Below are 13068 nucleotides of genomic sequence, written 5' to 3' on the forward strand. Positions count from 1 at the left end.
ATGATCTGAAACAAATAACCAGAAATGCTACCAACTATAATGACACAACTTAATAAAACGAATCCCACACTAAAACAGCTCAAATTTAATCAAAATCTGAAACCAACATGGAAATTTTAAAACCAGGATTGCTTCATCTAATTAACCTAACTCAAGTAAATGGTTTTACTAGTTCTTCCATCATTTCATGGGAACTTAGCTTGGTCATATAAATGGCTTCAGCCTGAGCATTTCTGCAAATTAGATGATGCATGCATGCTTGCAGCAACCATTGATTGATCCTAAATCTCAACCTTAAAAACTTATTCATGTCAAAGATCTGCATAGTACTCATTTAACCACTTTTGGATGATCTCAACTTCTTGTTTCCTCAGTTGAATAAGCCACTTTGGATCCTTTTTTGTTGCTGACCGGAAATCAACATGGTGAGCTCCTATTGACACAACAACAATTGGCTAATTTCTTTTAGCTTCATAACAAATTTTAAGACACAAAATTCTTTTGTCATGATTCAGACATACCTTTTTCCGTGACAAGAGCAATGATACTAGATGATATGTTTTTCAACACGCTGTTCAATATTATGTATCAGTTTCTTTGATGACAAGGAATTTATGATCTATGAAGCTAAAACTGAACAACTTACCCTCCTCTGCTCCATGGATCCTGCATTCCATTGGAAAATATGATATTGCTGCCGAATCTCTTCAATACTTTCTGAATTCTCTGCATCGATAAGGCACGTTAATACGTATACCGGGACCAAAAGAATGGAGGAGAAGAGAAAACAATCAATAAGAACTCACTTCACCACCAAATTCAGTTGTGATCCAGTGCGGTCGTGGTGAAACACCGTATTTCATTCGGCATTGTTCGGCAAACTCTTCGTAGTCGAATCCAGATGGAGGAAACATGCTCTCCTTAGAACAAGTCATCGGCATAACCATCTCTGTACATGTCTGCATAACCATTTGGATGATTAAGGGGGATCCATCAGACTAGCTTAAACAATATATGATATTGGCACATTTTATATCAGATACCTGCCAATCCCAACCATGAAGGCCATGACCATCAACTTCATGTTCTATCTTAAAGCAATTTTCTGAACGAGAATAGTTGTAATACAAGCTTGCCGCTGTGAAAGCGCGACTAAGCTTCGTCGCCCTTGATGGAATCTTATCGATTATCTTGCACATCTATACGTAAATACACATATATAAATGCCGAAATACGAAATAAACCAAGAGATGTTTGAAAATGTTAAAAACTTATTTACAAGACTTACCTTCTGCACAGGATAAGCAGGTAATGGCTTCATGAAATCTGCTTTAGTTGGATAATTGACCATGGCTGTATAAACAAAAGCAGTCCATAACCAATCTCGAGCAGAAGCTGTCGAATGAAGGCTCCTGAACACACAAATTAGTGGTCTCATTATTACACCTAAATTACTTCATCATCATATAAAACACTTCCATCACTCACTTGCAGGTTCTGAAAGTTTTGCTTAGTTCAGCCAAGGCTTGTTTCTGAGTTGACATTGCCTCTAGTTCTGCCCAGCTCCCCTTTATCACTTGATAGCAATTCAAGCTTACATCCTAAATGCCAATGTTGGTTTAGTTATAGCCATAGAGGAAGATTTGAAGAACACAAAAGAAATGTAAAGTAGGAGCACAACGTGGACCTTGAAATCCTGGGAAACAGCATCATAGAAGCTTGACCATGGGATTAGCTTATCAAACTGTAATATAGGGGCTGAAGAAGCCAATGCACCAATTGCTATATGTGGGTATTTAAGTCTAAACCATGCTGCCAGCACTGGAAGAAACAACCCTTTTTTTTAGCAATGGTGAATATAAAGGAACCATGAATTTCAGGGTTTGTTTTGAACTTACTTCCTCCATAAGACCCACCGAAAACCACAACAGGGGAAGCTTCAGATGATACATTCTGCTTCAAGCTGGTTATGAGAACTGCAAAATCAGCTAAGGCTTGTTGAGAATTCAAGTACCCCAAGGTCTTTGCTGACTGGTACGAGTCTTTCCCAAATGGCATCGACTTCCCATAAAATCTATGCTGAAAAAAATCCCAACAAAAACAAACCAATTCCTATAAGTTAAGCCCCCCAAAAGGAAAAAGCATCTTTAGAGTTGCAATAGACCAATCAGGTACATTACTTCAATGAAGACAAGGAGGGCTTTGAACTTGGGAGCAATGTCAAGCATGAACCCTGTATTAGCAGCAAACCACTCAATGTTTCCTTCATTGCCAGTATAGACAAATATAGGAGCACCTTTTCGCCAGTAATCACTGTTGATTAGATACTTTTGGTAGAACAATTTGGAGCTCTTGGGCTGGAAAGTGAAGTGGTCCAAAGTTTGAGGGAAGTAGTGAGTCTTGAATGGAAGCTTTGGTTTTGAAATCTTGGCTTGTTTGATCAAAGACTGATAGGCAGCTCCAGGGAAAAATGTTGGCAAAGAATTGGCTGGTATTGCAGAAAAAGAACAGAGGAATAAAAAGAAGAAAGATAGGCAAGGAGCCATTGCCTCACACGGAGCAAATTTGCTGGTTCAAGGCTGCTACTTTCTTGGCTTCAACAACAGCTTAAACCCTTAGAACAGTTGAGAAAACCAGACGCTAAAAAGTTAAAAAGATGAGGTCCATGATATTTTGTTGTCATGTATAGATAAACCCTTTAGAGTTGAACAGCTATAAGTTTGTCAGCTAGCTGCTAATTGTCAGCTGAGGCTAAGAATACCAGATTAGCATGTGAATGAAGAAAATTGTATTAAATAAGTATCACACAAGATCATTGAAAAAAAAAAACAGATACAAAAATAAAATAAAATAAAATAAAATAGATGTTATAGTTTTGGAGATGTGAATTATGATAGCAAAAACCATAATGCAGACCTGGGATTGGGAAGAAGAAGAAGAGGATGTCAATTTCCAAATTAAGTGTAGGGAGGGGCCTTTGATTCCAATAAGTCCACCATCACACTCACAAAATATGGGCAAGTGAAATTTGTGACACTATTCAATTCATGAGTAGTTGCAGCATATTGTAGACATGAAGGAAGCTGATTTTAAAACCCACTAGAGGAGTTGGCAGCTTAATTATCAAAACCAAAAAATGAAAATAGAAAGTGTAATAACTCTAATATTTAGAGTTAGAAATAGGCTAGTTAGTATTGTGTATCATTTTTTTTAATATTTGGAGTTAGAAATAAGATATAATAAACCAATTTAACTTTTAATTATATATTCTTTTTTACTATATTTTGAAAGAAATTGTCGAGAAACACCTCGTAAAATGTTGACGATTTCATCAATCAATAGATGCAAGAAATTCATGAAAAAAATCATCTAAAAGTATGAGATGGATATGCACTCAAAATTGTTGGTATTACATTTAAAATGAATCTCACTGCCAAATAAAATGGTGATAAATAGGTGTTTATAGTTCAGAAAAATTATTATTTAAATTTAAAAAAAAGAGAGAAAAAGAGAAAGAGAGGGCTTTAATTATCAAATAATTTACACCAATAATTTATACAACGAAACATAATGTAGGAAACTACGAGAAATAAAAACACACCCTTCATGCAATGGTAGAATTACAATATCAATCAAACATGATATGCAAGAAGCATGGTATTGTTATGGAGGCCATAACGTACACTTATTCAGTTCTTTAAAGCATTACTTGGAAAAGCATGGTGTTGTTATGGAGCTCCATTGATGAACACCGTACAAGCTGATTGGTCTCTGCTCGAGTAATTCCTTAGTTTGAGAAGCACATGCACCACCATTCCACAAACAAATCCCAGTGCTGCACTTGAACCTACAAGCGAAACAGCTGTGCATATCAACATTACAAAACATTCTCCCTTTGAATTCATATCCCTGCAGGTCATTGCTAGCTCAAGCCCTGCAAATAATAGTAGAACACCCAATATGCCAACCGGAAACCAGTCCAAAATCCTTACCAAAGAAGTTCCTAAAACCAAACCCAGCGCCATCTTGGCTGCACCTAGAATGGCTACACACCCACCACTCCTGCCTCCAAACTTGTACTGCCCGGCTAACCCACCTGCACCATGGCAGCATGGCATGGCACCAAACCAGCACCCCACCAAGTTCATTAGCCCCACGGTTATTGAAACCGAAGTAGCTGAGAATTCCTTTCCTGGAAACAGATCTGATGACAACTTGCAGACTGCGATCACTGAGTTCAGAATTGATAATGGCAGTTGGGGAATGGTTCCCTTGATGAATCCTTGTTTCCATGCATGACTAGTGAATTGCACGATCTCCATTGGAGAAGGTCCAAATTTTATGTCTTTCACCACGGCAGGCTTTCGTATGAAAGCCAAAACTACGCCTAATAAGAAAACGATAAAAGCTGAAGGAATATTAGCCATGGTTTTCTTGATTCTCTTACTTCTCATATTCCTTTCCTCATCATCAACATTACCAGTCTCTCTTTCGTTTCTTTCTTCACCTGCACCATTGATAACAATTATGAAACAAGCGCACACAATAGCCAAAATCAGTCCATCCAATCCCACCCAATGCCTATGCTCTTTAGATTTCGATTTCGAAAAATCCTGAACCTTTCTAATGTACTTAACGGCAGTCATAGCAAATGCCAAGCCTTGTGACAACTGAATTCCCCTAACAACAGATAGAGGTATCAGTTTGTACACCAGTTGCATCAACCCTGTAGCACCCAAGACCAACAAGATTGCACCGGTACAAATCCCGGCCGCCATTATTTCCGGGATATTAAAATCCAGACCATCCGATATAGCTACCGCTGCTATCGACTTCATGGGTTGGACGGGCATTGGAACACCATATATGACACCGGTGACCATGTTGTAGACACCAGTGAATATCAATGTGGTGCCTAAGTTAAGGTCCTTGGCAAGTGTCAAGGCCAATACAATAGGAATATATGTGCCTAAGTCTCCCATGGCACCATTCAGTTCTGCCCATTTGGATTGAAAAACTAAGTTGCTTTTCACTTTATGAACTAAGTTAGCCGGTGAAGGAGAGGTGGGGTTGCTGTCTAAGTTTTCAGATGTTTGGGGGTTTTGAGACTCCATGGCTTTGAAATACGGCAGTGTGTATGGACTGAGAATGGAATGTGTGGGTTTTATAGATGAAGGCCAGCTTGTAAAGCGGAGATTTTGACTGTCCTTTCGGTTCATGAGCAGCCAAGTATATGTGATGCTCAACATCTCCTAAATAGATACCTTAGCTTCTCTCAATAATTTATCCCAAAGGTCAACTCTAACATTTCTGTTTCTTTTAATGCAAGGACAAGTCTTTTTATTTTATATTTTCGTTTTAGTTTGAGGTTTAAAATTCGTAAATAAATTGAATTCTAGGGGTGAAAAATAACTGATTTATAAAATTTTATAAATAAAACATTTTTTTATCCAAGTATAAACTTTTAGAAAAATTAAAATAATTTTTTATTCTTTTCCAATAAAAGAATATTAGACAGCTTTGTTTGATTGACCTAAAGAAAAAACTCCCCCAATTGAATTTAATCTAATCTATTTAAAATTTAAGAATATATAAATATTTGAGTTGAGTTGTAATTAAATCCGTATAACTCAAAACATTTTTCATCAAATATAAAGTTTTAGAAAATTTCATATAAATTTTTATTTTTTTCAAATAAAAGAATACTAATTAGTTTATCTAAAGAAAAAACTCGACTTCAATCTAATCTATTTAAAATTTAAGAATATATAAATATTTGAGTTGAGTTGTAATTAAATCCGTTTTAATAGTCTAAAGTTTTATCAAAGTATAACTCAAAACATTTTTCATCAAATATAAATTTTTAGAAAAATTCATATAAATTTTTATTTTTTCAAATAAAAGAATACTAATTAGTTTATCTAAAAAAAAAAACTCGACTTCAATCTAATCTATTTAAAATTTCAGAATATATAAATATTTGAGTTGAGTTGTAATTAAATCCGTTTTAATAGTCTAAAGTTTTATCAAAGTATAACTCAAAACATTTTTCATCAAATATAAAGTTTTAGAAAAATTCATATAAATTTTTATTTTTTCAAATAAAAGAATACTAATTAGTTTATCTAAAGAAAAAACTCGACTTCAATCTAATCTATTTAAAATTTCAGAATATATAAATATTTGAGTTGAGTTGTAATTAAATCCGTTTTAATAGTCTAAAGTTTTATCAAAGTATAACTCAAAACATTTTTCATCAAATATAAAGTTTTAGAAAAATTCATATAAATTTTTATTTTTTCAAATAAAAGAATACTAATTAGTTTATCTAAAGAAAAAACTTGACTTCAATCTAATCTATTTAAAATTTCAGAATATATAAATATTTGAGTTGAGTTGAAGTCAAGTTATCTGCTTAAAGTCTAAAGATTTGTTTAAAGTTTGAGAAGGTTTAAATAAAAATATTAAGTTGAAAGATAGATTTTGACAAAAAAAAATTAGACTATTTAAAATATAGACCAAATTCGATCACCAAAATTTATAAGCCCGAAATTGGCCCGAATGGACATGTTTTTGAGTTTATGATATTTTATTCTATTTATTTTATTTTATATATTATGTTATTTATTTCATATGAAAATTTAATATATGTAAATGTTAGAAAATATTTTATGTATGTTTAGATTTAATAAAAGAAAGAATATATAGTGGTAGTAAAAGATATATGTATATAGATATATTTTTTTAAAAAATAAAAATTATTATATTTTTAAATAAAAATTATTATGAGTAAGCTTAAATGAATTTAAATTAGTCATTTATTAATATTGACGAGTTTTCTATAAAAAAATATTGGGAGTTTGGACAAAATTTAATGTCCATATTTCTGGTTAATCAGAGCTTGGGTAACTGTACATGGTATTAATTAATACCATGCATAAGTCTGACCTAAACCTAATCCAAGAACACCTTTAATTGTAATATAAGGGTTTAAACACATTAATATATTGGTAAATTAGACAGGTAGTCATTCAATTATAAAATTTTTTTATTTTAAGCGCAAAAAATAAAAAAAAATTACAATTTTAAACACGTATGTTATATAGTTTATTCATTTTTGGGCACACACTTTCGTAACAGGTAATAGGTAAGGACTTCTGCTTCTTCTTGGCATTAGCACATTCTAACTAAACCTGGTCATACCCTTTGCATTTGAAGCATTGAACCTCTTCTTGTTCTGAACATTATCCTCTTTTGGTTGAAACTTCCTATTAGAGTTGATAGCACCAAAGTCTCCTTGAGGTTTACTGAAATTTTTGGAAAGCAAAGCTATTTGTTCTTTGATCTTATCAATGACTTTTCCTGTTTGCTTCCTTGTCTGGATAGATAACTGAACATTGAAGGCAACATTCTTCTCAATCCTCAACTTGTCATGTTTTCCTTCTTTAAGATTTAGTTCAAAGGTCCTGAAAGAACCTATCAACTCATCCAATCTTAGGGTGGTGATATCCTTAGCTTCTTTGATGGTCGTGACCTTAATAGCAAAACGTTCTAGAAGAGACCTCAAAACTTTTCTCACCAGTTTCTTCTTGGAGAAGCATTTACCAAGATAAAAAGCTTCGTTACATATGTCCCATAATCTAGTATAGAAATCTGAAATAGTTTCATCTTCATCCATTTTTAAAATTTTTAAACCTGGTAGTCTAAATTTGCAATTTGGACATCTTGACAACAACATTCCCTTCATGTTGGTTTTGTAAAATGGTCCAAGCTTCTTTAGTCGTTTCACAAGTAGAGATCATCTTGAACTGTTCCATGTCAACCCCACTAAAAATGACATAAATGACTTTTGAGTTTGCCTGGGCTGCCTTTTTCTTTTCAGCAATATATTGTTTTTTTCTCTTTTGCCTTCGTTACTCTATCAGCACACTACTTTAGGCTTTGTCCATCCTTCATCAACAGCTTCGCATGAAGATTCATAAGTAGACATGATAAAAAATCTTATCCAAGTTTTCCAGTAGGCATAATTCAAAGAGCCAATGTGAAGAGGTGCTCATAGGGCTTCCTTCTTTCTTAGCTTCCATAGTAGCAATCTATGCTAGGATCGTCTTCAACTGAATCTTGAAGCCTACTTTGACACCACTTAAAATAACAAGTCAATTTGCCACTTGTTCAACCTGCTATCTAAACAGGTGTTCAGATGCAAGTTTGATTAGAGAAATTAATCAAGAAAGTAAAGAGAGATATGCACACAATTTTTGTTAACGCAATTCAAAAACAATACTACTTTATGGATGTAGTTGAATGATTAATATTTGGAGAAATAAAACAAAGAAAATGATAAAGAATATAATGGAGAAGAGAAATAAATTTTGTATGAAAAAATTCTTTCAAATAATCTTTTATTTCAAGCACACAAAGTTAATAATTCTTCATCACATACAACTCTTTATATAGGAGTTGTAAGTGACTATTCATCTATATCACTATATGCTAGGAGTTGTGACTATTCATGCATGTGTGTATCTTTTCATATTCAAGCCTCTTAACTTTTCATCTTCAAGTCTCTTCACTATTTATATTCAAGTTTTTTCACTTTTCATATTCAAGTCTCTTCACTCTTCTAACTTTTCATAATTTATTTGTGCAAGGTTAATTTAATTATGTGCCAACAATGCCTCCCTTAAATTAAACTTGCTTTGAACTCCCAACCTTTCAACATTTTTCTTGAAGACTTGTCCACTTAGAGGCTTTGTGAAGATATCAGCCATCTGATCTTCCGTCTTGCAATATTCAACTTGAACATCACCATTATTCACTAGTTCCCTCAAGAAGTGATATCGAATGCGAATGTGTTTTGTCCTTCTATGAAGAACTGGATCTTTTGTGACCGAAATAGTAGAACTATTGTCACAAAACAAAATTGTTGACTTGCTTTGCTTCTGCTTAAGACTTTCCAAAATTCCACGTAACCAAATCAATTGACATCCTGCATAAGATGCAGCGATATATTCAGCTTCTGTAGTCGAAAGCGCCACAATTGATTGTTTCTTTGAACTCCATGAAACTGCACCACTTCCAAGGTAAAAAACATAACCAGAAGTGCTTCTGCTATCATCAATGCTTCCTGCTAAATCACTATCCGTATAACCAATGAGATCAACTAATGTATTAGCTTTATAGAAAATTCCATAATCAATGGTTCCCTTCACATATTTCAATATTCTCTTAGCAGCCTCCCAGTGATTGGAGTAAGGTTTCTCCATGAATCTACTTACCAAGCTAACAGCATACACGATATCAGGCCTTGTCGAAGTCAGATACATCAACTTCCCAACCAAACTTCTGAATATGGTGGAATTGACAAGCTTTCCTTCACCCTCTTTAGATAACTTCAGACCTGTAATGCATGGAGTAGAGACTGGATTCGCATTTTCCATCATGAATTTTTTAGAACTTCCTTTGCGTAGCTCTCTTGTGAAATAAAAATTCCTTTCTCGGATTGATGAACTTCAATGCCAAGAAAATGATGAAGTTCTCCCAAATCTGTCATCTTAAATTCTGCCATCATTGAGTGCTGAAATTCTTTCAACATCTTCACATCATTTCCTGTGAAAATAAGATCATCAACGTAGAGACTTACAACCATGAATCTTCCTTGATAATTGCCTTTGATGTAGAGAGTATGCTCATATGGAGATTTCTGGAATCCACACTTCTGAAAATAAGAATCGATGCGGCTGTACCATGCTCTGGGTGATTGCTTCAACCCGTACAAAGCTTTCTTCAACTTGTAAACTTTTTCTTCTTCTCATTTTTGACAAACCCTGGTGGTTGATCAACATAGACTTCTTCTTTGAGAACACCATTCAAAAACGCAGATTTTACGTCCATTTGGAACATTTTCCAATTGTTTTGGGCAGCAAGAGAAATAAGTAACCGAACTGTCTCAAGTCTTGAAACTGGAGCAAATACCTCTGTAAAATCTTCTCCTTCCTTTTGCTTGTATCCTTTTGCAACCAGTCTTGCCTTGTACTTGTTGATAGAGCCATTCGGATTCATCTTTGTCTTGTACACCCATTTGACTCCAATTGAATTCTTGTGCGGCGGTAAATCTGTGAGTTCCCATGTATCATTGTTTTCAATTGAGCAAATCTCTTCTTTCATGGCTTTCCTCCATATTTCTTCTTAATATGCATCATCAAAAGAAATTGGATCTTCTCCTGCAAAGAAGGCAAAGAATACAGCATCATTTTGCACAACTTCATCCGTTACATCATATAACTCTTGGATGCTTCTCGTTTTTCGGATCGGGCTAGATGAAGAAGAATTTGATGAAGAACTTGGGGAAGCAGGAGGATTTTCTACTTGAGCATCATCTTCAGCATTCTCAATTACTGCCTCTTCTTCTTCTTCAAGTTCAAAAGGAAAAATTGGCAAATTTTCCTTTTCAACTTTCATATCTTCAAACATGGAATTTTCATCAAACCGAACATCTCGGCTTATCACAATCTTCTTTGTCACCGGATTATACAACTTGTATGCCTTACTTCTTTCACTATAGCCAATGAAAATGCATTTCTCTGACTTGTCATCCAACTTGCTTCTCATTACATCTGGAATATGAGAGTAGGCAACACTCCCAAATACTCTAAGATGACTAACACTAGGCTTTATACCATACCACGCCTCATGTGGTGTGCAATTCTCCAAGCTTCTTGTCGGTGATCTGTTTATAAGATAAACTGCACAGGAAACAGCTTCAGCCCAAAATCTTCTTGATAACCTCTTCTTCTTAAGAAGACATCTAGCCATTTCCATAATTGTTCTGTTCTTTCTTTCACACACACCATTTTGCTGAGGTGTATGGCGGACTGTCATTTCATGCCGGATGCCACTATCTCGGCAATATTTCTCAAATTCTTTTGAAAAATATTCACCTCCACGATCTGTACGCAATGTGTTAATTTTCAACCCAGTAAAGTTCTCCACTTCTGCCTTGAAATCTTTGAATCTCTGAAAAGCCTCTGATTTTTCTTTGACACAATACACCCATAACTTTCTTGAGTAATCATCAATGAAAGAGATAAAGTAACGATTACCTCCTAAAGATGAAACTGTCATTGGACCACAAAGATCTGAGTGAATAAGTTGCAATGGTCTTCTTGCTTTCCACGAGGATTGAGAAGGAAAAGCAATTTTGTGTTGCTTTCCAAGTTGACATGCTTCACAAACATCATCAAGCCGATCGATTTTTGGTAAACCTCTAACCATCATCTTCCTTGAAAGCATCTCCAAATTTCCATAGTTTAAATGTCCATATCTATCATGCCATAACTTTGAAATTCCTTTATGAGCACCAATAAAACAAGACATATTCTGATTTTGAAGGGTAAGAGAGAAAAGATTATTTGATGCCACTCCAACTCTAGCAACAACCTGATTTTTCTTTGATAAATAGCAAGCCATGTCACGGAAATGAATATCATACCCCTTCTTCAAAAGATGCCCAACGCTAAGCAGATTATTTTTAAGACCAGGAACAAAATAAACTTTAGACATTTTCTCTACCCTTCCTTGCTTTGTTTTGAACTCCAACTCACCAACACCGCTAACTTTGTAAGCTTTTCCATCTCCTACTTTTACTTCTCCACAATCAGATTCAAAGAACTTCGAAAATAAATTTTTGTTACCTGTCATATGCTTGCTAGCACCACTGTCTATGTACCAGACATCATCAATCTCTCCACCATGAGATACGAGCAACAAAGTTTCTTGCTTTTGCTCTTGATTATTTTGTACTATATTAGCTTCATTTTTCTCTTCTTTTTTGTACCAGCATTCACTTGCCAAATGACCAGGTTTGCGACAATTATAACATTCAAAATAGCCACGACCTCTTCCTCTTTGATTTCCACGTCCACGTCCTCTTTGTGATCCTCTAAAATTTTGACTTTGGTTGGCTTCTTTCCATCCATTCTCCATGCTTACATCTTCACCTCTTTCACGAGTATTTGAGCCTCTTCCTCTAAAATTTCTTCCTCTTCCATGACCACGATCTCTCCCTCTTTGATTTTTAAAATCTCTCTTATTCTCATTTAGAGACAACTTTGACTGGAGTGCTTGATCTAGATCTACTTCATTTTTCTTCTTGTTTAATCTTTCTTCATGGGCTTGCAACGAACCTGTGAGTTCATCAATAGTCATGGTACTCAAGTCCTTTGATTCTTCAATGGCAACCACAATGTAGTCAAATCTGGAATCTAAAGAACGGAGGATTTTCTCAACACCACGAATATCATTCATAGTTTCACCATTTCTTTTTAATTGATTGACTATGGACAAAACCCGTGAACAGTAATCAGAAACTGATTCTGACTCTGTTTTTTGCAATCTTTCAAACTCTCCTCGAAGAGTTTGCAACCGAACTCTTTTCACCTTTTCATCTCCTTTGAATGAATTTTGTAAAAATTCCCATGCTTGTTTTGCCGTGGTGGCACAAGCTATTTTTTCCCAAGCCGCTTCGTATGATTGAACTCCTTGATATATCCAAAATAAGGCTTGCTGATTTTTCTTCCTTGATTTTCTTAGACTCTCTTTTTGAACTTGTGTTAATCCTTCCTCCACTTCAGCCTCAACTTCATTATAACCTTTTTCAACAATCTCCCAAACTTCTAGAGATCCAAGAAGAGCCTTCATTTGGATACTCCATTTGCCATAATTTTCTTTGGTTAATTGGGGAACGGAAGAAAGATGAATAGAATTGTTCATTTCGATCGAACAAGGCTCTGATACCAATTTGTAGTTGAATGATTAATATTTGGAGAAATAAAACAAAGAAAATGATAAAGAATATAATGGAGAAGAGAAATAAATTTTGTATGAAAAAATTCTTTCAAATAATCTTTTATTTCAAGCACACAAAGTTAATAATTCTTCATCACATACAACTCTTTATATAGGAGTTGTAAGTGACTATTCATCTATATCACTATATGCTAGGAGTTGTGACTATTCATGCATGTGTGTATCTTTTCATATTCAAGCCTCTTAACTTTTCATCTTCAA

The 13068-nt window shown here is 34.6% G+C and overlaps 2 protein-coding genes across 4 annotated transcripts; both read right to left on the reverse strand.

Moving 5' to 3' along the window:
* Window positions 1-53: 53 nt before the first annotated feature.
* Window positions 54-3058, reverse strand: LOC107900485 (lysosomal Pro-X carboxypeptidase). Of its 3 annotated transcripts, none has more exons than XM_016826098.2 (11): window positions 2917-3058; window positions 2181-2614; window positions 1899-2079; window positions 1688-1821; window positions 1489-1601; window positions 1289-1412; window positions 1044-1199; window positions 807-959; window positions 647-726; window positions 522-571; window positions 54-433 (listed from the first exon to the last, which is right to left on the reverse strand). In XM_016826098.2, exons 2-11 carry the CDS (start codon window positions 2544-2546, stop codon window positions 312-314), a joined length of 1479 nt encoding a protein of 492 aa, XP_016681587.1. In that variant the 5' UTR covers window positions 2547-2614; window positions 2917-3058; the 3' UTR covers window positions 54-311. The 3 variants fall into 3 exon arrangements, with proteins under 3 accessions (XP_016681587.1, XP_040973133.1, XP_016681588.1); XM_041117199.1 differs by having other exon boundaries at window positions 2181-2233; window positions 2917-2989; XM_016826099.2 differs by lacking the exon at window positions 2917-3058 and having other exon boundaries at window positions 522-547; window positions 2181-2906.
* A 449-nt stretch (window positions 3059-3507) lies between these two features.
* On the reverse strand, window positions 3508-5184 carry LOC107900484 (molybdate transporter 1). The gene has a single exon (XM_016826096.2). It carries the CDS (start codon window positions 5112-5114, stop codon window positions 3729-3731), a length of 1386 nt encoding a protein of 461 aa, XP_016681585.2. The 5' UTR covers window positions 5115-5184; the 3' UTR covers window positions 3508-3728.
* Window positions 5185-13068: the final 7884 nt, after the last annotated feature.

The sequence above is a fragment of the Gossypium hirsutum genome, chromosome A07 (assembly GCF_007990345.1).
Source record: "Gossypium hirsutum isolate 1008001.06 chromosome A07, Gossypium_hirsutum_v2.1, whole genome shotgun sequence".
NCBI classification, from domain to species: domain Eukaryota; kingdom Viridiplantae; phylum Streptophyta; class Magnoliopsida; order Malvales; family Malvaceae; genus Gossypium; species Gossypium hirsutum.

Bases quoted from the DNA above. Each gene is read 5' to 3' on its own strand.
- LOC107900485 (XM_016826098.2), bottom strand. From the start codon at position 2,546: ATGGCTCCTTGCCTATCTTTCTTCTTTTTATTCCTCTGTTCTTTTTCT. The intron at 1,822-1,898 runs GTAAGTTCAAAA...TGTTTCTTCCAG, and splicing joins CGGTGGGTCTTATGGAGGAA to TGCTGGCAGCATGGTTTAGA. The intron at 434-521 runs GTATGTCTGAAT...TTGTGTCAATAG, and splicing joins TGCTCTTGTCACGGAAAAAG to GAGCTCACCATGTTGATTTC.
- LOC107900484 (XM_016826096.2), bottom strand. From the start codon at position 5,114: ATGGAGTCTCAAAACCCCCAAACATCTGAAAACTTAGACAGCAACCCC.